Source organism: Mustela nigripes, chromosome 1, assembly GCF_022355385.1.
Source record: "Mustela nigripes isolate SB6536 chromosome 1, MUSNIG.SB6536, whole genome shotgun sequence".
NCBI lineage: Eukaryota > Metazoa > Chordata > Mammalia > Carnivora > Mustelidae > Mustela > Mustela nigripes.
In genome coordinates, this window is record NC_081557.1 from 207248041 (window position 1) to 207273026 (window position 24986).

The 24986-nt window shown below is 50.7% G+C and overlaps 1 protein-coding gene across 2 annotated transcripts in view; it reads right to left on the minus strand.

Annotated features, from left to right (window-relative positions):
* The window catches only part of EVC (EvC ciliary complex subunit 1), a 62449-nt gene that overhangs the window by 16367 nt on the left and 21096 nt on the right, over positions 1-24986 (minus strand). For both annotated transcript variants that reach the window (XM_059380635.1, XM_059380645.1), the window contains exons 6-12: positions 24205-24303; positions 21370-21507; positions 18363-18521; positions 14003-14219; positions 11250-11398; positions 9773-9871; positions 6887-7099 (exon numbers count right to left, since the gene is read on the minus strand). In XM_059380635.1, coding sequence (XP_059236618.1) covers positions 6887-7099; positions 9773-9871; positions 11250-11398; positions 14003-14219; positions 18363-18521; positions 21370-21507; positions 24205-24303 — 1074 coding nt within the window. The remainder of the gene's footprint in view (positions 1-6886; positions 7100-9772; positions 9872-11249; positions 11399-14002; positions 14220-18362; positions 18522-21369; positions 21508-24204; positions 24304-24986) is intronic.

Consider the following 24986-nt stretch of genomic DNA (forward strand, 5'->3'; position numbering starts at 1 on the left):
AAATAGTTACCAGTTGTCCCAGCACCATTTATTAATTTATCTTTTTATGCCTGGCCTGTCATGTACCTTATCATACACAGTTTCTACGTATACACAAATGTCATTTTAGGCTCTCTTAGTCATTGGGTCTGTCTTTTTATTTCTGCACCAACACCATGTTGCTTTAATATCTGTTGCTTTATAGCAAAACTGTGTAGACTTTAGGGAAAATTCTCCCATATTCTCTAAAACAAAACTGTCTTAGCTATTCTTGGTTGCTTTGCCTTTCATATGTCAAGTTTTGGAAAACTGTCTTTTGGATTTTCTTGTAATTGGACTGACTTTATAGATTAATTTGGAGAGGATCACCATCTTTCCAAGATCAAGTTTTCCCATTCAAGAACATGGCATTTCTCTTCAGTCTTACTTTATGCCTCCAACATCAGTTTATAAACTTCTCCACTAAGCTCTTACACACTTTGGTCAGGTTTATTTTTAGACACCCTACAGCTTTTATTCTGAAGAGGATCCTTATTAGTTTTATCACTCAGTGCTTCTGGTATTGCAGGAAATCTGCTGCCTTGGGATGCTGATTTTGTATCTGGGAAATTTACTAAGCAATTTGAATAGATGCAATAGTTTGTAGATTCTTTGGGCTTCTCAATGGAGACCTTCATATCATCCACAAAAACCCTACAAAGAAGCCTCAGATCACCAATGGTGTTGTTTAGATCTTATCTTTATGGCTTTGGATCCTTTTTTCTTTTTTTTTGAGATGGGAGCAGGAAGAGCAGAGGGAGAAGGAGAGAGAGAATCTTAAGCAGACATGCTCAGTGAAGAGCCTGACATGGGACTCGATCCCAGAACCCTGGGATCATGACCTGAGTTGAAGGCAGATGCTTAACTGATTGAGCCACCCAGGTGCCCCTGGAATTTTCATCAAAGTCAATCTCTGATTCTCTTGTAAGGAGTCTACAAGAACCTGTCAGAGTGCTTAGGGGGCTAGAACTTCATATAGAAAATTCTCTACAGCCAGGGTGGCTCAGTTCATTAAGCCTCTGACTCTTGATTTGGGCTCAGGTCATGATCTCAGGGTTGTGATTGAGCCCTGATTCAGGCTTCACACTCAATGGAGAATTAGGCAGAGATTCTCTCTCTCTCCTGCCCCAACCCCAGCCCCCTCAAAAAAAAAAAAAAAAAAAAAAAAAAAAAAGAAGAAGAAAATTCTGTACAGCCTTGCTGCTCTAATTGGTAAATGAACAGTCACTAAAGTATATGGGGGTCTTTGGTGGGTACTTCAGAATGCAGATAAAAACAGCAACAGGACTCAAACACAGTCGAGGGGACCAAGGCCATCCAACTCCAAGGTGCCTACAATTGTCACACCAACCTCTCCAATGTTATCAAATGCTGGCTCATGAATGCTTAAATTCAGAAGCAACAAGCTGCTTCAGTGGGCTAGAGTGCTGACCTGGTCATTGTTACCTGGTAATTTTGTGACCTTGGGCAAGTTTACTCTTTATTTCAAGTGCATAGTTACCAAGGAGCGAAAGGGAGAAGCAATCAGGACATGACTGGTACACCCTCATGGTTTTGTAGTGTCTTCCCATAAAAGGGGCGAATTACAGGTGGCTCGTTCTAAAGCCAGCACCTCAGGCAAACATCGTCATGCTGAGGGAAGGGAACATTGCTGTTTTAAAAAACACAGTCAGGGCAGGCTTCATTGCGGGGGTGGTCTCACAGGAGGGTGACATGGGAGCAAAGACTTCAGCAGAACAAGGAGGTCAGAGGGAAGCCAGACCCTAACATGGAAGGCCTCATAAGGCATGGTGAGGATCCTGGCTTTTCTCCGCATGAAGAAAAAAGCCACTGGGGGGTTATAGCAAAGAAGTGACACAATGTGACTGTGTCTTTTAGCAAAGCTGATGTACTGGCAATTATAAGATGCACAATTGTTTTAAGTATCACTAAGGGAGACAAATCACTGCCAATTAAATTATGATGCATCTCAACGTCCAGGCTGTTAAATGTTTTTAAAATGTGCATCTTAAAAATCAATGTCATGTGGTATGTTTTTGAAGGATCACTCTGGCTGGGGGTTGAGAATAGATCACAGCAGTGGAGGCAGATTCAGGGAAACTGGGGGCCTGCTGTCACAGATGAGAGGTGTGGTACCTGTGACCAGGTGTAAAGGCAGACATGATGAAAGTGGCTCCGTTCTGGACTAGACAGAAAGGAGAGTCTGTGTGACTTTCTGTCAGTTCCACATTGGGGGTGAAAAAAGGGCAAGTCGAGACAAGCCCAGGGGTTTTGGCCTTGTCAACGGGAAGATGGAGGAAGAGTGTGGATGGAGAGGTTGGGCAGGAAGACCAACAATTCTGTTTTGGGGCATGGGATAGGTCCATGCCTATTCATCAAATACAGGAAGCTCTCAGGCAGAGAGTGGAGTTTGGAATGCATCCTGAGCTGATGACATAAACAGGGAAGGTGCCGCCCTCAGTCCAAAAACTGAGGGACAGAATCCTGCCAAGAACCATGTAAGTGAGCTTGGAAGTGATTCTCTTCTGGTCGAGAATCCAGATAAGACCCCGGCCATGGGCTGGATTGCAGCTCTGAGACCCCAAGCAGAGGACTCCGTGAAGCCATGTCTGGACTCCTCACCTGCAGAAACTGTGGGATAATGACTGTATTTTGTCTTAAGCCACTGGTGATTATTTGTCATGCAGCCTTAGGACACCAGGACGGATGGTATGTGACTGGATGGGTCACCAAGAAAGTACATGCAGACGGATAGGAGGGCGCCGGGCTGCATCCTGGGCCACTCCAGGGGCAGATGCAGTGAAGGTGAGAAGGAACCAGCAAAGGAGACTGAGAGCTCAGAACAGGTAGGAGCAGGTGCGGTGGCCAGGTGAGGGAAACCTGCCTGCAGTGGGGCTGGGAGAGTGGGGGGGAGAATGGGAGATGATGTCAGGATTTAACACATGATGGACTGATGACCGTGGGGGGTGTTACTGACAATGGGACGAGCTACTATGGACCACACCCACCGCCATATGCCCTGTGAAAAGTGCAGACTCCCGGGTGCCTGGGTGGCTCAGTGGGTTAAGCCTCTGCCTTCGGCTCAGGTCATGATCCCAGGGTCCTGGGATCGAGCCCTGCATCGGGCTCTCTGCTCAGCAGGGAGCCTGCTTCCCTTAAAAAAAAAAAAAAAAAAAAGTGCAGACTCCCCTAGGGCAGTCCACTACTCTCCCACTGAGTCTGTTTCTCCCACCACTCAGTAGCTGAAAACAACACAAACTGCAGCTTATGGTTCTGCAGGTCAGAAGTCCAAAATGAGGCTCAAGGGGCTAAATCTGAGTTGTCAGCAGGCTTACTTGCTTTCTGGAAGCTCTGGGGCAAACTCCACCTCCCTGCCATTTCCAGCTGCTGAAGACCGCCTGTATTCCTGGGCAAGTAGTCCCTCCCTCCATCTTCAGTCCAGTGATAGCTGGCTGGGCTTTCTTCCTCCAACCACATCACTCTGACTTTCCTGCATCTCCCTTTCACTTATACAGGACCCTGGTGATTCTATTGGTTCACCTGGATAGTCCAGGAGACTCTCCCCCATCTCAAGATCCTGAACTTAACCACATACATAAAGTCCCTTGTGCCACATGAGGTCCTATGTTCATAGCCACTAAGAATTAGGACGGGGACACCTTTGGGAGTACCCAGCACAGTGGACTGGGGAAAAGCCCAGAAAGCAACATTAGGACAGATTACATTTTGAGAACCACCATTCTACAACCTGTTCCAACTAGGTAATGGGTAATGGACAGATTCCATAATATTTAATAATATTTGTGTTCCCTGAGTAACAGGACACGAAATTGCTACGGCCCTTTGGGTAGAAGACAATGTGGGAAAAGATTTGTACAATCCGGGTGTGTGTTTCATTTTCCATGAAGTTTTGTTGGTGCTTTTCTTCTTAGACTAAATATTCATCTGAATCATAGAAAGCGCATTGCTTATTTTTATCATCAAGGAGGAAATCTGGTAAGTGAAGATGCATGTGCATCTCTAAATATTTTGTGGCGATTTAAGGCAATTAAACAGCCAATCAGTAAATTAATTATGACATATACACATTGAGAAAACGGTCCTGGGTCATACTTATTCAATCAGTTGATGAAGCCATTAACCACACTGCTTGCTTCTTGCATGCAGAACTCTTGAAACCCTCCTGCAAAAGCCACAGAAAATTCACAGGCACATGTATACTCACTAAGTAAATAAATAGGAAGTAAAAACCAGAAACTATGCATTGTCTAATATTTGTTTATAATAACTCAAGGGCTGCAGATGCATTATGGCTATTGATCTAATAATTTATCAGAAATGAAGTTCTGGATTTTTTTTCAATATCAGTATCATTAAATGAGAGAAAAGCTTTGTGAAAGGTCTTACCTTGCAACCCTGTTAGGTATTTTAATACTAATTTTTATTTTTATTTTTAAAAAGATTTTCTTTATTTATTTACTTGTTTGTTTATTTTTAAGATTTTATTTATTTATTTGACAGGCAAAGATCACAAGTAGGCAGAAGAGACAGGCATAGAGAGAGGAGGAAGCAGGCTCCCCGCTGAGCAGAGAACCCGATGCGGGGATCGATCCCAGGACCCTGAGATCATGACCTGAGCTGAAGGCAGAGGCTTTAACCCACTGAGCCACCCAGGCACCCCAAGATTTTATTTATTTATTCAACACAGAGAGACACAGTGAGAGAGGGAACACAAGCAGGGGAAGTGGGAGAGGGAGAAGCAGGCTTCCTCCTGAGTGGAAATCCTGATGTGGGGCTTGATCCCAGGACCCTGGGATCATGATCTGAGCCAAAGGCAGACACATAATGACTGAGGCACCCAGATGCCCCCTGATCCTTACTTTTAACTCAGGAGCAGAGATTCTGAGACATTTAGCAAGTTTTGCAAAATGCCAGGGATGAATGGGGTCAGGGGAATTCAGGTAACCGGCCCGTGCCAACCAGCCCATGGACAGGGCTATGCTGGCTCAAATCCACATATCCAGCTTACAAGGTTAGGGTCCCATCTGTAAACTACAGCTGCCTCTCAAAGGACCTCTCTCCTGTTTGGGGGGCCTTCATCAGAGGCACATTAGACTCGCATGGCCAGCCTGTCCTCCATCCTCCCCAGAGACTGTAAATTCAGTGGTCTGGGCCCAGGATTGGTGTGAACCCAATGGATTCAGCTTCAACTCCATCCCTTGGAAGAATAGTAAGGTGACCCTGTGATAATTTCCAAAGCTGCATCATTGTTGTTGGTAATGCAGCCACATTTCCTGAGCCCTCACTGTGTCCCAGCCTCTGGACTTTGAATAAGGGAATGAAGAACGGAAAGCAGAGTTGCTATCCTCTAGGAACTTAGAGCCAATAGCAGGAGACAGAAAGATTGAGAGGAACACACGAGGCAGCTGTTGGAGAACTAAACGGAATTAGCAGGAGGTCTAACAAGAAGCCAGGCCCTCTGCGGCCCCATGGCTGTGAGCGGCCCTGTGCAGGCACAATGCCCTCAACTCCTTATTAGGTACCTTGGACAGCTCCTGCTTGTTGCTTTGGAAGACTTCTCCCTTTCAGGAGGCCAGTGCGCTTCGGTAGGAATTGGACCCCATGGTCATGAGGCAGGAATTGTTTCTTATAACAAGCTTCCAAGGGGTGGGCAGTCCAGGGCTGGGACAGTGGCATCCTGAGCCCATCCACCTGTGTCCTCCTGCTGCATCCTGGCTCTAAGTCAATGGAAGCTGGCACGCCCCAGGCCTCTTGCACATGCTCTGGGCAGGAAGAATAGGGAATGCCAAAGAAGGGGATTTCTCCTAGCAACACTCAGCTCTTGTATTAGAAGGGAATCTCTTTGCAGGGACCATACTTTGTCTCATCAGCCAGGACTGTGTCACCTGGTCACTGCTAGGTACTGGGCTAATAAACACGTTCTTATTACAGCCTGTGGTGTGCAGGAAGCAGGAAAGGATGGAAATGCAGGTGCTTTAGTACGGTCTCATTTGGAAATTCCTCCTTTATTTTACAAGTCTTAATTTTTTAAAATAAAAACCAATGTATATTAGTTTCCTATTGCTGCCATAACACATGACTACAAGTTCTGTGACTTAAAACAATGCAAATTCATGATCTTACAGTTCTGGAGGTCAGAAGTCTGACATGGGTCTTACTGTGCTAAAATCAGGTGCTGACTGACCTGTGATCCTTCTGGATGCCCCAGGGTGGGGGTAGTCTGCACCTGCCTGTTCCTGCTTCTGGAGGAACCTGCCTGCCTTGGCTTGGGGCCATACCACACTGTCCTCTGCTCAAGTCATCACTTCTTCTCTCTGATCCTCCTCCTTCCCTTTTAGGAGGACCCTGTGATTACACAGGGGCCCCCTGGGTATGCCAGGACATCTCTCCATTTCAATATCCTTAATACACTCACTTGGACAAGGTCTCTTCTGCCTTGTTAGTGACTAATCACAGATTCTGAGTATTAGGATGTGGTCATCTCTGGGGACCATTATTCTATCTACTGCATGGATCCCCAGTTTTAATGAGGAAACAGGTTTTCACTGGAAAGCAGGAGCTCCCTGTGAGCACCTCCCCACCAGTCCACTCCCCCAGGAGCTACCTTCTCTTGTTGACTTCTGCCCTCCAAAAGCACAGGCATCACTGTCCTTTCTCGATGGACCAGTCAGAGGCATTTTCTACTGACTTCCCATCCTCTACTCTCTTCTCTGCCCACCTTGGTTGTGAAGGGTTAGCAGGGCTCAGCGTTGGTTAAGTGTCCAGCACAGGCACTGATGAAATTTCTCATTATTCTTCCTAAGTGTAAAAACCACAGACCCCAGCCCCAGTTGGCCAAAATGCCCACCTGCTTGTCTTGCTCCAGGAGATCTTGGAAGAGTTCCCACTGCTGCTTCCGGAAGCGATCTGACTGCCCCAGCTGCCGAGCTGTGTTCTCCTGGACCTCCTGCCTCAAGTACTCGCACTCTGCCCGGGAGAGGCCCATCACGCCTGGCAGCGTCTCGAGGAAAAGGAGGTCCACAAACTTCTGGAAAGTTTCCATGGTGCCGCAGTACAGCTCCTGAAGCCAAGAGCATGTGAGGGAGTTACAAGTCATGTTCTTGCTCTGGGCAGGGCTGTGGGCTTTCCATAAAGCACAGAGGAAACCCAGCAAAGGCAGCTCTCCAATCACACACACACAGACACACACACACACACACACACACACACACACACAGGAGGGCAGGGGGAGGGGTAGAAGGAGAGGGAAAAGCAGACTCTCTGCTGAGTGTGGAGCCCAATGCAGGTCTTGATCCCAGGACTCCAGGATCATGACCTGAGCAGAAGGCAGACGCCTAACCAACTGACAACCTGGTTATCTCCTTTAGAAGCATCTACCCAGATGCACAGAATCACAAGCACACCTTCAACCTGCACCACACACCTTCACATGCGTGGTATTTCCAAGCATCTCCTAAGATACAGACTCCAGCAGGAGTAACCTCTCCACACCTGACCACCCTTCCCAATGTTAGAAAAAAAGGGAGTCTTTACCTTCATGGCTTAGGCCCTCCCAGGCCTGGCAACCAGCCCCAGGCCCAGGAAAACCAAATACAAAACATCCCAAGGACATTGCTAGAGGGACAAGACCATGGTCACTTTAGAGTCACTACAAGCCTTTATTGAAATTGATATATTTGCTGCCACCCACTGAGACTGGCCCAGTGCTTCTGCACCCCATGCTCATTCCTCCAGCAGCAACACCTGATGGGCGTTTTGGCCTTGCTTTGTGGAGGAGGAAAGTGGGTTCAGTTGACCAAGATCTTAACTCGAACCCTGGCTTAGGAGAGAGAGCTTCAGCCTGCTGGAAAATGTCCCCTACTAGGGGTGGGCTCAGGTGGGCTCGGGGCCCACAGGACAGGGAATCAAGGGCACCTGCCCCACAAGTATGAGCCCACTAGACCAACCCCATTTCCTCCATAACAGTAGTTCTCAAACTTGGCTGTGCATCAGAATGTAGTTAAGATAGAGAAACTGAGGCACAAGTTAGATAAGCTGGTCCTGAGCCCAGAACTGGCTGATGGCCTGGCTGGGATTGGATGGAGCCCAGGCACCTGACTCCAGAGCCAGGATGTCCCTGCCCTACCACAAGGTCCACACTGAGCAGCATGTGGTCTTCTTATGGGGATGTCCATCATTCCCCCCTAATTCAGGATGGCCTCATCTTAACTAATTGTATTTTCAAGGACCCTTCCTCCAAGTAAGGTCACATTCTGAGGTTCCAGGAGAATAAGACATTTTGGGGGCTACTGTTATGAATGGAATTGTGCCCCCCAAATTCAAATACTGAAGCCCTAAGCTCCAATGTGACAGTATCTGGAGATAGGGCCTTCAAAGAGATGGCTGAGGGTAAGTGAAGTCATAGGGTGCGGTCTTAAGCCAATAGGGCTGTGTCCTAGTAAGAGAAAGACCCCAGAGCTCTTTCTCTCTATGAGTACATGGGAAAGGCCAGGTCAGAACACAGCAAGGAGGTGGCCATCTAGTACCCACGAAGAGGGTCCTCATCAGAACCCAGCCCTGCCCACTATTTGACCTTGGACTTCTGGTCTCCAAAACAGAGACACTAAATGTCTGCTGTTTAAGCCCCTGTCTAGGGTGCTTTGTTACAGTGGCTGAGCTGACCGATACAGACACCCTTCACCAGTATAGCTGCCAGGATGCTGACGGTTTGTATTTCCCACCTTTAGATGTTTTCCTGGGCCTGGGATGCACACTGACAGCTCATCCACAAGGCCTGTCTCCCACTTTGAAGCTTGGCTCAGGCATCACTTCCTGCAGACAGCTGTCTTTGACCCGGCCTTAACCCCTGGCATCGCTCATGCCTCTTCTCTGTACCCGTGAACAGGGATGTTGTAACGGGAGCCAACTAGGATCAGGCACGTCCCAGATGCCAGCTGCTGCCTAAGGACTTCATGCCCATTCGGTGCCCACATCGCCCCTGTGAAGGCCTATCATTGTCCCCATTTCACAGACACGGAAACTGGGAACTGCTATGGCCCACTCAAATCTGGAGGCCACATAGTGAGGAAGGGGAAGAGCCAGAAAGCAGACCCAGGATCTCTGAGTCTGGAGCGGACCCCGCATGCGCTTCCCATCGCTGCAGCACTTGTCAATTTCCTTCGTGCTGAGATGTCTGCGTTTCTGCTTTCCAGGAGCTCTGGGGTTGCCCGAGGCAAGGGCTCTGTGTCTTGGTCATCATCCCCTGCGAGGAGGCCCCTGTCACTTTGGAGGGGATGGGTGGTCTCTCCTGATCCCTCAGTCAGTCCTCAGGCCAGCATGGAGCCCCCGTCCCTGTTCTGGAGTTGCATAAGGTTGCCCAGGGAGAAAGAGGTGCTGCTGTTCCTCCAACCCAGGCTCCCTGTTCTGGGGTCAGCTCCCAGCCCTCCATCCTCAACACTGCACTGCCTGCAGACTCCCACAAAAGCCAGCCTCCTTTCCATTCCTGGGAGAACGTTTGGTGCATTTGGAGGTCAGAATCCTGAACACCCCAGAAATGGAAGGTGTCTCCAATAGGACCCTGGTGTGTGAGGCAGAGAAGGACCCACAGAGGTCGTGTGGCTTGTCTACTGCCCAGCCAGAGGGCCAGAGTGGGACCTGAGCCTGTATCTTTGGGGTCCGACCCACAAGGAGATGGATTCCCACACATGTGCAGATCTGGAGGGTTCTCTGCAGATCCCACTGTGAGGCCACGTACCTGGCAGAGCACAGCCACGGCCTCAGTAGTTCTGACGTCCTCCTCTTCCTCCAGGGAACTCTGGGTCAACCTCTGCCTCTCCAGAACCGCGTGAAAAGCCTGTGAATAAAACAGGAGCTGAATCTTGTGGGAAAATGCCCATTTTTTTTCCTAGAAAAATTCCCCCAAAGGGCCACTTTCATAGCTGGAGGATGTCGTCCCTGATTTATATACAAGGAAACCGAAGCATGGGGATATTGCGTGGCTGCAAATTGCAAACCTGATCCTGGCCACAAGCCACCCAGACATCATTCTGTGACTGAGTTGCTGGGGACCATCACCCAGGCCCTGGGAGATCACCCAGCAGAGCACACCACCTAGCAGGGGCAAAGCACATAGGCTGTGAGAGGTCAGTGGGTCAGCCCTGACCACGTGGCTGAATCCAGCTTCAAGGAGCCCAAAGAATGGGCTCCTCAGATCATGCCTTGGATAGGATCAGAGGGACAGACTCCTCTTAGGGACGTCCCCTGGGGAAAACGCCCCTAGTTCATTACTTATTCGTTCACTCATTCATTCATTCTTTTATTCATCTGTTCCACCCTCTTTCCTTTATCCAAGTCTGCTGAGCACCAGTGCACGCCTGGCTTGCGCTGAGGTGCTGGGCAGAGCCGACCTGGACCACCCCCCCCACCTCCCTGCACTCAGGATTGTGCAATGCGATGGCCAGAAGTCTCTGAGCACACAGAGCAGCATAATCCTACAGCCTTACTTAGCTGCATCTTCTCCAGGACAGAAACAGCCCCCCATTCTACCTCGTAACCTGGGAAGAGGCTCCTTGAGGGGATGGGGTCTCTTCTCCTGGTTTCTCATTGGGGAGCTGCTGTGGCCACCAAGCTGGCCCCAGGGAGGTCCTATGCCTGAGCTCTGGGTGGGACCTGGATTCAGTGACCCTCCCTCCGTACCCCCAGCAGAGGTGAGACAAGGTGCAGCTCACACCAATGCAGAGGCCCAAATAGTTGGGCCATGGCTGCCCCTCACTTTGTCTCCCAAGTTGTTAGGACAACCTGTGAGGTAGGTGTCAGGACTCCTCCCATTGTGAAGATGAGGAAGCTGAGGGCTGGGGGGTGGGGAGCAACACGTCCGAGATCACTCGGCTCCTTGGCAGCGAAGTCAGGATTTCAACCCATTTCCAGGCGCCAGTGCCCGAATGCTTGACCACTGTGCTGTATGGACAAGCAGGCGCCCCAGACCCTACCCATTAGCAGGGAAATACAGGGGCAAAGCACCCCCCTCAATCATCCTAGCCTGATGACCTCAAGGAGGGTGTCCTCTTGTTTCTTGTTCAGCAAGCCTCCTTGTCCCTGTCCTTGTCAAGACAAGGGCATGTTCTTGGCCGGTCACCTCCCTGGTTCTGCCATGGAGCCTCCCATTCACGGATGTCCCTTCCTCTGGGCTGGCTGTGCCCATGGATGTGAGGGTGAGTTGGGAGCAGGGTTACCTGGAGGAACTCTCCCGGGGCCGTGGTCAGCTGAGCCTCAGCCAGGAAGCTCCTTTCTTCCTCTTCTTGGGCCAGTGTGAGCTTGGCCATCTCCTCTGCTTGGCGAGCCATTGACGCCTTAACCAGGCCTTTGCCTCGCTGGGCAAAATCTGAAATTAAAGTCAGCCACAGGACATTGCATATTACTCCCCAGGCAAGACCTTCACGGTCTCCTGCCTTTGCTCAGGATGAGAAACATGGCTTTATCTTTCAAGTAGAGGTGCTTCTGAAAGGCCAGTGTTAGGCGCCCCTGACCACTCAAAGCCCATAGCCCCACGTTATTTGAAGGGACCCCCACTCCCTCCGCGGGCCCAGTGCTCAGAACACCACAAGGGGCTACATTTTGTGGTTGTGCAGGGTGACCGGCCAACCTGACCAGGAGATGAAGAAGAGGTATTTTTGTGGGGAAAAAGGTGGAAAGCGTAGGTCACAGGGGGGAAGGACAGGCACAAGGAGAGGACAGAGGGGCCTGGGATCACAGGACGACCTCGAACTCTCAGACTGCAGTTGAGATCTAAAAACCACGAGGATAAGTTATTAAATCAGCAGGAGATGCAAGGAGGGGGGAGCCCAAGGGCAAGCCCCTCTGCCTGGTGCGGAAGGTGAAGGTTGGCAGAGAGGCGGGGTCTGAGCCGAATCTTCACCCTCCCCCAGGTCACGGGGCTGGCAGAACAGTGCTGGGGGCTGGGCTCGGTCGGCTCCTGGTGAAGTTCAGAGAAGGGCAGGGGAGAATCAGTGTCCTGCCGGATGAGGGACCGGGTGGTGGGATGAGAAGGATGAGGGCTGATGGGCCGTGTAGGAGGACCCCAGAGAGGGCTTCTGGAAGAGGAGACAAAAAGTGAGGCTGGTCCTTCTCCTTTGGGTTTTTAGGGAGATGTGGAATGTAGAAGCAAGAGAAGGCAATGAGGGCCAGGCCCCCACGGGTCTGCAGTTCTGGGCGATGATTGTTTCAGCATTTCATACATGTGTGCGCATGCACACACACACGCACACACACACGCACACGCACACTCTCACATGAGCATGCACGTACGATCCACACTTGTAAGACAAGCCCACTTCCTTGGGTTTTGTCTAAGAATGTTTAGCCTCTGGTACCAAAGAGTGCAACCAGGTGTCCAGGGAGACCAGAGTCCTCCCTCTGCCCAGGGTCCTCCCTCCACTCTGCGACTGTCTCACCTCCCCTGTCCTGTCCAAGTTCAACAGAGTTTGATCACTGGGGGCTGTACTGGCCTCCTGTCCCTGTCACCCTGTGCTGCTGGGACCTCTTCCCACTGGGAGAGCCCAGGTCCCTGTGTGCAATGACCCCCAAGGCCTGATGTGCTTCGTTCTACACGGTCTGGACTCCAGCCAACAGCAGGCTTCCACATGGTCACAGAAGCCGTGATGCTGAGAGACACAAAGACCTCATGGAAGGGCCTGAGGTCCCAGCTCTAAGTGCCTGCCCTCTGACTCCATCTCTGAAAGACAGCAGGCAGGCATGGCGGAGGGGACACCAGCCACTGCAGATAGAGGACCGGGCCACTGACTGCGACGAAAACCTCACACCATGGACTGAATTCCATTCCCCCTAAATTTTAACACAAAACCCCTAACCCCTATGGTACTGCATATAAAGGGTAAATGAGTTCGTGAGACTGGGGTCCTAGTCCACTAGGCCTGGTACCTTAGAAAAAGAGGAAGAGGTCCAAGGAAGGCCTTCTCTGCCATGTGGGGACACAGAGAGAAGGTGGCCAGTTGCCAGCAGGACACGGTTTCTCACTGGGACCTGACTGGTCTGGCCCCCTGCTCTTGGACTTCACTGCCTTCAGAACAGGGGAAAAGAAAGATCTGATGTGTAAGCCCCCCAATCTGTGCTATCCTGATACTGTGGCCCAAGCTGACCAAGACCCCTGGAGAACCCCTGGTCCTACAGTGTCCACACCGGCGTGGGCGTCAGAGTCCGCTGGGGAAACTGTGAAGCGCATGGACTCCGTGCCCTGGACAGTCCTGATGGGGACCGAGAGAGGCCCCACTTTTGTGTGGCCAGTCCTGGCCCCGGGGAGGATGTGCAGCCTTGAACCCAGGACTGCAGGACAGTGATGCACTCTCCTCCCCGGAGGCCTGGGGCAACTGATGCTGGTGGCAGAGGGGGTACCAGCCTTGCAGCCAGAAGTTCCTTTTTTCTAATGATGGGACCTGGACTAAGCTTCGGATGCCCTCAGTATCTTGAGGCCTGACTTGCCCACCTCCCAGGGTCCACCCCAGGAGCTGGGGGATGGGCATGGGAAACAGCCACATTGGGTTCCCTCTCCTGCCCCACAGGCTCAGCCACTGCCCATCCTCGCTTGCGCTGCTGAGCAGGCCCTGGGACTCATGTTGAGCCACTGGCTGTGGCTTAGTGGCACATGTCTGGGCATTTTCCGGGTGTTGCCACCCTCCTTTGCCTTCTGCATGGTCCAGGGGCTTCTGTGAGAGGAACTCTGGGGACTCTGTCAGCCTGGTCACTGATGGCTAATTGCAGCAGGCAATCCCCGCCCCTAGGGGCAGCCTTATGGGGAAGGCAAGCAAGACTCAGAGCAATTAAGGTCTCCAAGGGCCGGAAGGGGATCACAGCTTGTGCTGGTCTCCTGAAGGTCTCCTGAAACTTCTGAGCTGTCCCCCAGGCCCAGCTCCTCTCCCCAACCCTGGCACAGGAGGGCTGTGCACCCTAGAACCAGCCGGGGCTCACTCACCCCTGCTGAATCGCTCCGCCTCCCCCCAGAAGGCCTTGTGCTGCTGGGTGAGCAGCTCCTCCTTTTGCCTCCCAGAGAGCTTCCCCTCGATGGTCAGCAGCTCCAGGCCGTGGGAGAGGGCGGCCAGTCGGCATTTGGTCTCCTCCTGGATTTGGAGTTTCAGAGACTCGATCATCTTTGCCATGTGTGCCCGGCACATGGTTCTCTCCAGGGTGTCCTGGGAAAAGAAACCCTTGGGTCAGTGCCCCGCCCTGCAACAAGAGTCCGCCAAGGACAAAGGGCTCCATCCTGGCACCCCCATGCCCTGTGAGCCTCCCCAGTCTGCTTCTTGGCTGCGGACGGAATCATGAGGCTGACGCGGAGTAATAGACGTAAAGCCCTTGGTACAGAGTGAGAGCTCCTCAGGGGGCCGCATTTCTGGGGAGGGGTTCAATGCACGTATGTGACCAGAGAGGGACTTTTCTTATGGCCATCCCTCCCTGTCACTGGGACCTTTGGCCTCCACAGCCCTGGAAGAGAAAGGCAAAGACACAACAAAGGTCATAGGGTTCCTGGGCTTTGGGGCCTCAGAGAGCCTGGGACACAGGGTTTGAAGAGATTTTTGAAGGTGACACTGACTTGAGGAGTGGTTCCCTCGAGGTCAGACTTGAGAACAGTCCCCCACTCCCCTTCCCCGTCCCATCATGGCATCATGACTCAGGACAGGACTCACGGAAAAGACCCCTTCCTAGGGTAGGAAATGCTGGCCAGAGGCAGATGGGACTCTGTGGGTCTGGAAGGCTCAGAGGGCAGCTGCTCACCCTGCAGAATGACCGTGAGGACCGTGGAAGCAGGGGGCCGCTGCTGTGTGCAGGAGGCCCATGTCCCAGGGCGAGGATGCCTCTCCCAGCCGGACATGGACCCAGCAGACTCCTGAGTCTGCCTCAGCCCTGTCTCGTCCTCCACACCTGCAATCCTGCCTCTTCCCACCGCGCCCAGGCACAGCGGGCTCAGGCCCTGCTCACATCTGTCCTGCCATCCTAGCCTCTCATCTGCCCCCCATCCCCTGTGCTCTGCCCCCTGCACGGTGCCCAGCACACATGGCTCTCATCTCTGCCAGGCCCCTGCATGCTCTGGGCCTTCCACCTGGGGCACACTCTCCGTTCCTCTCACTCCTCTGCCTGCTAGTCCTACTCATCCTGGCCAGCCTGGACTGTGGGCTGTGGGGTGCCTTCCCTGTCCATCCTGCCCTGCCCCAGTGGGCCCCTCCTCCACACTCCCCTGCTCCGTGTGTTTCTGTTTTTAAGGAGCTAATCACATGGGATAGTCCTAGGTTGGACTGAGCTGAGATTCACTGGTCTGTGTTCTCACAGTGTGTGACCAGAACAAGGACAAGAATGGCCCAATTACAGGAAAGAATGCTGAGGTTTATTCTGGAAGGCCCCATAACTAGCCCAAGGACAGTGTCTTTTTTGTTTTGTTTTGTTTTGTTTTGTTTTGGACAGTGTCTTTTTGAACCTTTTGTGATTAGGCGCGCCTGACAGCAGTGAGCAGGCCCATGACCACTAGGGGGCGCAAGAGGATAAGCACTGGGTGGCCCCGCGCCTGGTGGGAAGGCTCTGCTCTGGGAGGGACCCAGACAGGGGACACTGGGGAGCAGGGCGCCCGAACCCCCCAGGAGCCACCTCTGAGGTAGCACGATGAGGCCTCCCAGCTCAGTACCAACAGCACAAGTCCGGGTTTATATTCGAAGGAAGACAGGAGTGGAGAGAGGTGAGCATGGACAGAGGGACATCAGATGGGAGGCGAAGAGCCCCTCCTCGCTCTCAGGGCCCCCGGGGCCAGAACTGGGCTCCACCCGTCAGAGCTGCAGACCTTGGGTACAGTGTCCTTCTTGGACACCAACATACAGAGCTACAGTGAACATTAAGTTAAAACAACAACCAGAACATAGTAAGCGATCAGGAACACAAGCGTCAGTCATAATTATCTACAAGCCCCTGGCATGGCCCTTGACCTGGCTTTTTGTTAGACATCTGAGGAGAGTGATTCTTGCAACCTCTGGGGCTCTTTCCAGAGCCCTAGTAGTTTGATTCTGATATTTAGTGATGTCATGTGAACATACAGGTCCAACTTCCCAGACTAGAATGCTCAGACGCTGACCCAAGAACTTAACATCCTTCTTCTGGAATTGATCAGCCACGTAACATGAGATCCACAAGCTGTATTTTGGGGGGATACACAGGGTGTGGACAGAGCACCTTTCTTCTGTGCAAACACAGATTCCAGCCCTTTGCAGGCAATCCCATAAGGATTTGTTATCTGGTTTGCCGGCAGCCCTGCGGCCCACAGGGTCTAATCACTAACACTCCGACAACGTCCCATGGGCCTGGCTCTGTTCCAAAGGCCTTGCATATCGTCCACTCTCTAATGTTCTGAGAACAGGTGCTCTTCCGATCTCCACTTACAGATGATGAAAAGGAGTCACAGAGAGGTTAGTAATCTGCCCCAAGTTCATCCAGCTAACAAGCAGCAAGACTGTGGTATGAACTCAGGTTTCTAGCTCAAGTCTGTAATATTGTTTCCTGTAACAGAACGTGGCCCACAAGTAGGTACTCATCAAATGCTGGCTAAGAGAAGGGTGTATTGATAACCTGGAAAATTCTTTCCCTTCTTTCTATTTGGAAGTTACTGGCTAATACTCGGGCCAAAGTCAGCTAAGGAGACATTTTTTCCCTGAATCAATATCCTGCTGACCGAATAATAAACAAAAAGAAAAAAAGAAGGAAAAATAGTCTTTCTCTTTTGATAAGGAGTAATATCAGAAGCCTTATCAAGTTAAAATCCAATTCACAGGGGTTTGTATGACAAATCCGGAAGCTTGTTGCCAGGGCTCAGCGATGTCATTAAACAGCCTGGGAATCCTAGGTGGGTCACTTAGCTGGATCCCTCCTCATTGGGAAGAAAACATCTGCCATGCCTACCTTCTAGCAGTGCCGGGGAGGGAAAGGAGATTATATGCATACATGAGGAGCAAAAACATCACTTTCTCAAACAGCTGTTTCACCTGGAGAGTTTGTTTAAATGCATATCCTGAGACTGGCCCGAGGTGGGAGTCAGGGTGCCTGCATTTCTAAAAAACCCTTGGGGGTTGTTGGGGCCTCTGGTCTGTGGACCACACTCTGCTGGTTGTGGACCAATGCAGGGCTTGTCCCGTGAGACAGCAGGGCAAGGCCAAGACCATAGCTGAGAAACCCCACGGTGACCAGGGCGTTATGGGTCCCTGAGCACTTCCCCAAGGCCCACCTGCAAAAACTCCTGGGACCTCTTTAATAAATAGAGTAATTGAAACTCAACGGGGTTAACTAAGTGGTTCAAGATCACACAGCCTCAAGTGGCTAAGCCTAGGTTTAAAGTCAAGTTTGTGGATTCCTCTTTACAATATACTATACTTGGATTGCATCTCCAAGTATGTATCAGAATTGTTTGCGGAGCTTAAGACCAGCAACACCAGCGCTTCACTGTAGACCAATCAGATTGGATCTCTGGGCATGAGGTCTGGGCAGAGGCATTTTTTGAAATCTCCTCGGGTGATTAATGGAGCCGTTGGAAGAGCAAAAAAGCTTGATCCACACAAGTGGGCATCAACTATGACTACTCACTGTGGTCACCTAGATCTCTAAAAACCCCAGACTCATTAAGTCAGAGTCTCTGGGGGTGGGCCCCATCTGGCATCCCACCATCAATACTTTTAAAGCTCCCCAGATAATCTCAGTGTGCAGCCAGGACTGAGATCTAGTGCTCTCTGCTTCCACAACACAAAGCTAGCTGGAATCTCCACTTAGCGAATGGGAGGGTGGATGTGTAGATGGATGGATGGGAAAATGGGTGGATGGATGGATGGAAAGAAAGATGGATGGACAGATGGGTGAATGGATGGATGGATAGATGAATGAATGGCTAGATGGATGGATGGGTGGACAGATGGATGGATGAATGGATGGAAAGATAGATGGATGAATGGATGGATGGATAGATGGATGGAAAGGTAGATGGATGGATGGATGAAGGATGGAAAGATGGATGGACAGATGGAAGAATGATGGACAGATAGATGAATGGTTGGATGGATAGATGAATTAATGGGTAGAGTGATGGATGATGGAAGATGGATGGATGAATGAAGGGAAAGATAGATGGATAGATGGATGAATGGATGGATTAATGGAGGATGGATGGATTCACTGTTATTCTCTGGGCTCTACACCCCCATCTACAATTTAAATGAGTTTGACTTGATCTCTATGGCGCATCAAGCTTGTGGATTCCACATCCCCAGTGTGGGTGTCTTCAGGTTCCCTCCCCTACCCCTTCAGCATACCAGAGTCTGCAAATCCTGAGAATCACGCAATAACCCTTCGGCTGCAATCATTCTTTCTGTGAGCGTCATCATGAGCTGTCGGGCTTTGGAGCTCGAACACTTAAATTGGTCCATAAGAAAGTGCTGGATGTTTTCCATCTGTTTCCAGAAAGCTTCCATCTGTGAAATGAGAATGAAAAGCAAGAGGTGGGTGTAGAAAACTTATTTAAGAAAGTTATAAAACCAGACTGTTCATGCTTGAGAATTACAATTCATTCCTTATCATACACTGAGATTCTAAACACTTCTGCAATTGGGAGCAAGTTTATCTCGGCAATAATCGAGTTCTATAGAGAGGTTCCTCCTTGGTGTATTGTAGGTGCCAGTCAGTTTCAAGGTGGCTTTTCAGCAAACACCGATGCTCTGCTGATAAGGAAGGCAGGCACAATGAGATCGCCCAGCGTAAACAGCTTAAAGACTCTTAAACAGGCCATGATTGCTGCCTGGGGAGAGTGTGAAATTCACCAGTGTGCTCCTGGAAGCTTCCATATCTCCAAAAGGGATTAACCATGTTCTGGAAATAAAAGTACGAAGGGCATTTACATTTCACTTATTGCCCTAACAGTACAAAAGAGCAAAAGACGGCACTGACCATGAAAACCCTTCTTCTTTGAAACCGTTTTCCTCTCCCCCCTTCTCATCAGAAGGAGAGGTGCTAATCACCGAGTGGCGGAGAATGTCGGGGCTCAAGCAGCCTCCCAGAGCTCTAAGAACTGGGATACCAGCAGTCATAACCCCCTCCCTTTATGGCACGCAGGGTGGCATGTAGGTGCCAGGCTCTAGGCCTCATGCATTTTGGGGGTCCAGGTAAAATGTCTACTGGCTGGCTGTTGGAATGGTTTCAGAAAGTTGGGTCACTGGTCAAAGGTCACAGAGCTGGGAGGCAGGGGCAGAGTTGGTACAGGCCCACGGAACTCCTGGAGTGGTGGTTTTTCTCCACCGTGGCTCAGCCTCTCTGACTCTGAATTCATCTGGGCACCTCTTGCTGCACAGGTCATAGGAGGGGTCGGGGCTGAGCAGCACCAGAAGCCTGCCCTGACCTTGGGGCACCGAAGGAAAGGCGGAGATGAATGCAACCCAAGCACCAAGCCTCCCTGACCAACCACCTCCAGGGAGCAGCGCACAGCAGAGAGGAAGCCCACACTGGGGTGGGCAGGCCCCATGTGCCCCCAGGAAACTACTATGTGTCCCAACCATCACACCTCTGGCCTCCCTCCCGCTCCCAGCACCCCACTGGATAGGCTCTTTCCAGACTATTCTAAAAGGACCTGACTATCACCTGCGACACCCCGCCCACCTCCAAACAGAGTTGGATGTCCAGCCAGCACGGCTGCTTCTCCTCCAGCCCCAGAGATCCAGGATACCCACCCTATTTTTAGAAACTCTTGATTCCCTTGGCATCTGTAACGGGATTTTCTCCTGGTCCCTCAGGGTCCATATTCTGCCTTCCTGTCTCAATTCTCCTTGTCTTCTCTTCCTTAAATGCCTGGTAGGATCCCAGACTGGGCACCAGGCACCCCTCCCTAACCTTTCCCCACACACTATAGGCCCGGGCATCTCCACTGCTGGATGTCACCACATGTCTGAGAATCCTGGGCATACCACGAATCATCTGCTTGAAATACGCAGACACGGACAGGCGGGTCCACTGCTTTGTGGAGCCCGTGGACCCGGGGATCCAGGCTGAGCACCATCCCTCTGCCACTCATGCCAGGAGCATCCTCGCTCTCCGTGTCCTCTAACCCAAGCTTAGTGGAGACTCTCCATCCTCAGGCATCTCCAGTTCAAGATGGCAAGCCAGGACTCACTCAAGGGGGCAAGCCGGCTCCCCTCCCAACTTGCTTCTCATTCTGGGATCCTTATTTCCATTGAACTGATCCTTTACACTCTCCTCTCCTCTAAACCTCACTATCTACTACCCTATCAGCTCTCCCACCTTTTCTTACCCTTCTCTTTTTGCAGCTGCCTTCATGAAATTTTCCTATTGTCCTAGTCCCAGAGCACCTATCTATCTTCCACTGAGCTGCTCAAGTGGTCCTTCTAAGACAGAAACGGATCCAGCTGCCCTCTGCTGCCCTCTGCTGTCAAACTGCAGTGACTCCCACCTCCTTGGCGCGAGATGAAAACCCTCAGGCCAGACTTCTGGCTTTCTCTGGCTCTGCTTGCTCCTCAGTCCGCCCTCGCTGCCTCCATTGCCTATCCATTGGCCAGCATCCACCCACATTTTTCCCGAAGTCCTCTCGATGGGTCTCTTCTTCTATGAAGACTTTCCTAACTCTAGGATAGAATGGATTCCTCTCTCCACTGCGCCTCCGCCTTCCGGTGTTCTCATCTGTCACAACACTTGTAAGCTATAAAGTCCACATCTGCTCACCTTTTGGTCCCTGTGCTAGGCTAGCCTGTGCATCTCTCTGACAAGGCCAGGTCCAAGGCCATTCTGAATCCCCAGTGCGCAGCACAGTGCTTGGGTGTCAAAACAAACAAACAAACAAAACCCACAAACCCGTTTTTTTATACCTAATATAGGAACAGGGGGTACTGGAATGGAAATGCAAAAAGGGATATTTGAAGGAAGCCACCCTCTCTGGAATTTAAAGCAGGCTTTTATGAGTGATGCCTGGGGTTGGAGAAGTTAGCCGCTAGCATCTGCTCTGATCCACAGGGCAGGAATGACATACAGGGTTAGAGCAATCTTCGCTTTGAATGACAAAGAGATCAATCTAAAATTTAAGCAAGGGGGATTCATTTAAAAAACAAATCAAAACAAAACTCTAAATCTTGGCCCCTTCATTTTACATTCTCCATCACTTACTTTCTGAAACTAGATCCCTGGCTTTGAGGCAGAACACATCAGGGATTTCAAGTCTTAAACATGCTTCTAGGTGCCATCTCTTTAATCTCACTAATTTAACTGCCCCAGAAATCAAGGTTCTTATAAGGAAAAAGAAAAGAAAAATCCATCACCTACATTATCTATTAGCTGCTCAGCATATTCTCGCTCCTTCTTTTCCACATCTGCCAGAGTGATGTACTCAGAATCACCAGCCCCCAACATTTCCGTGTTTGACAGTTTGACCTGAAGTCCTTTTTCTAATTCCTCCAAGTCCTGGGGAAAACAGAGAAAGGAAAAAATGCAAATAAGCAAAGGAAAAAAATCTAACATATCTTAAATTCCAAAAGAGAAATGCTTTTTATCTTCCAGCACAAAATATTTCTTAACCATCAATAGCTGATCTAGGTATTGTCCTACTTAAGGTTTGATGATAGAAATCTCTTGCTCATTAGACATAGACTCTCAAGAATACTGGATTCTTTTCTTCTCTATTGTTCTCTCCCTCCCTTAAAAAAATTGAATATACTTTTTAAAATGATGAATTCGTACCTTACATTTCTTAGGAAGTCCTGGAAAATGCCATGACTTCAGGGAGCTGCAAGGGAATAATACTTCTTCCCCACACCTCTGGTTTCCACAGGGAAGGATTACTGACTACACCCCAGGGAAGGCGGGACACGATGTGATTGGTGGGCTCAACAGCAGGAAGCGGCCCCCTTAACTCATCCGGCCTCTTCCTCTTTGGCATGGGTCCTCCATGGGGAAGGCATGACGGTGGTGTGGCCTTGGCCCGGAGTGTGCGGATAGTGAGGGCCTGCCGCGGAGGCGGCCAGCGTGGTCAGCAGTGAGGTAGGCAGTCTGGCGAACCCTGGGCTTCAGAGCACGGAAACCGGCCCCTCTGTAAGCAAGCCGACTTTCTGTCCGCGTGGGCGCGGCTGGTCCCCTTCCGGAGGTCGGGGCCGTCAGACTGGCTCTCCGTCAGCAGGAGCCGCTGCGGTGACTCTCGTGCTCTGTGGTGCGCGCGGCGGCGTCAGAGCCGGGGTCTGCGGCCTGCAAAGCCCTTGCTCTGCCCTAGAGCTGTTCTTCCCGGAAGGACTCGGGTCACCGTGGTGGTCGTTGTTTGTGCGCCGGGGGTCACCGAGACTCGTCTCCCGGGGGTCACCGAGACTCGTCTCCCGGGGGTCACCGAGACTCGTCTCCCCGGCTGCAGACCACACACTGACGGCCGCCCACGGGCCGCCGCGGGGATGCAATGCAACCGCGTGTGCCTGGCCTGAGGGGAACCGGCCCGGCAGCTCCGGCCCCGGGGATGGGGGTGGTGATGGTGACGAGGCACGACCTCCTTCCCGAGGGGGTGGGCGGCAACTCGTCCCTCCGCCCGGGACCCCGAGGAAGCGGGAGAAACCTGCCCTCGGCATCCCCCCGCCTCGTGCGGCGGTGACTGGGAAACGGCGCTGCCGACGACCGGGACGAGGAAGACGGTTGTCGGGTGGTCAGGAGGATGGGGGCAGCCATCACGGCGCAGGGGCTGACTCTTACACGGCCAGGTGCTCCCCTACACACTTGTCTTGGCCCTTCCGTGATCCCGCAGGACGGGAGTCACGACCCCGGGGCCCAGGAGGGAGCTGGGATTCCGAGAGTTTGCGAAAGAAAGAATCAGGGTATCAGCCTCCACCAGTTCGACTCCAAGACCCGACTGACTGGTGTCACTGCCCCTAAAGCAATGTAAACTCCATGTAAAACACGGACAGGGCAGAATGCCCCCTAGTACAAACAGTTCAGACCGACAAATCATTTAGGTATTTAAAACACCCAGCCTAGGGGCGCCTGGCTGGCACCCTCAGTTGGGTGTCCGACTTGATTTTGGCTGAGGTCATGGTCTCATGGTTGTGGGCTGGAGCCAGGCATGCCCCCAGCAGGGAGTCTGCTGCTCCCTCTGCCCTCCCTGCCTGCTTGGGGAGGGGGTGTGCTCTCTCTCTCTCTCTCTCAAATCGATCAATAAACACTTCGCAACAGCAAACCTAGGAGTGCCTGGTTGGTCCAGCCCGGTGGGTGTCTTACTCTTGACTTCAGCTCAGATCATGACCTCAGGGTCCTGAGATCGAGCCCTGCATCAGGCTCTGTGCTCAGCATGGACTCTGCTTGGGATTCTCTCTCTCTCCCCCTCTCCCACTGCCCCTTCCCCTGCTCTCTCTCTCTCTCTCAAATAAATCTTTTTTTAAATAATTTTTTAATTTTTTATAAACATATAATGTATTATTAGTCCCAGGGGTACAGGTCTGTGAATCGCCAGGTTTACACACTTCACAGCACTCACCACAGCACATACCCTCCCCGATGTCCATAACCCCACCACCCTCTTTCTACCCCCTTCCCCCTGGCAACACTCAGTTTGTTTTGTGAGATTAAGAGTCTCTTATGGTTTGTCTCCCTCTCGATCCCATCTTGTTTCATTTCAAATAAATAAATCTTAAAAAGTAAATAAATAAAAATACCCAACCTTGTGCAGAAGGTGACAGTAACAGTGGTTCTGAGTAGCAGGTATGACCAGCATTCTTCTCGTTTTCCTGCTTTCAGTATTTTTCCAAATTTTACTAATAACTATGGTCATTTTTATATTTGTACACATATTTTTACATAATTGCATTGGGTTCAAAAGCACATATTGTAAGATTATTTTTACACATGAAAGCAAAAATAATTTCCTATATATGTTTTATATATATTTTAATCAACTATTTTTTTAATAAAGATTTTTATTTATTTGACAGAGAGAGAGACAGCGAGAGAGGTAACACAGGAAGGGGCAGTAGGAGGCTTCCTGCTGAGCAGAGAGCCCGGGGCTGGATCCCAGGACCTAGAGATCATGACCTGACCCGAAGGCAGATGATTAATGACTGAGCCACCCAGGCGCCCCTATAATCAAATATTTTTAAGTAACCTTGAAATGTAGGTTGAAGACTTACTTACATTTTCTTGCTTTGAAAGAATCCTCTGGTATAATTCATCATCAGACTTCTTTTTAGGCAGAAGATCAAGGAGGCACATTTTTAAAATCTGAATAAACATCTATTGCCAAGAAGGGAGACATAACGGAGAAAGGCTTAGAAATGGTATCGCCCTTTCCATCCCTCCCTCTCTCCCCTTTTTCTTTCTCTGTCTCTTCACACACACATCCTTTTTGCTGGAGGGTAAATACCTCAGATTATAAATCATGACAATAGCCTATAAGGGGCTGTATTTTCATGAAGAAGGATTAGAGGGACACTTGTTCGGAATTGCGATGTATACAGTCCTCCTCCCCGGCCTCCTGTCGCAATGGATGGAGGCGTCCTCTACACCAGAGAGAGTCCTCCCACAAGCGGGGACACCCAGGAACGTCCAAGCCTGCTGTCCCCACACCTGCTATTCACCTCCGTAGGACATCTGTGTGTTTCCAGTTTGGGGCGATTGTGAATAAAACTGGTAAGAACATTCACATAACGGGTTTCTGTGTGAACATAAGATTTTCTGGGGTTAGGTTCACCAGAGTGCAGTTGTGGGGTTTTCTGAGAAACCGCCTGTTCTTTGGTGTGGCGCTCTGCATTCCCACCAGCAATGCATTCGGGACCGTTTCTTCCCATTGTCACCTGCATCTCGTATTGCCACCATTTGTTATTTTAGCCATTCCAATAGGTGGCTCGTCATAGCTTGTTTTTTTTTTTTTAATATATCTCATTTACTTCTTGTTACTCAAGATCCCTCATTCCTTC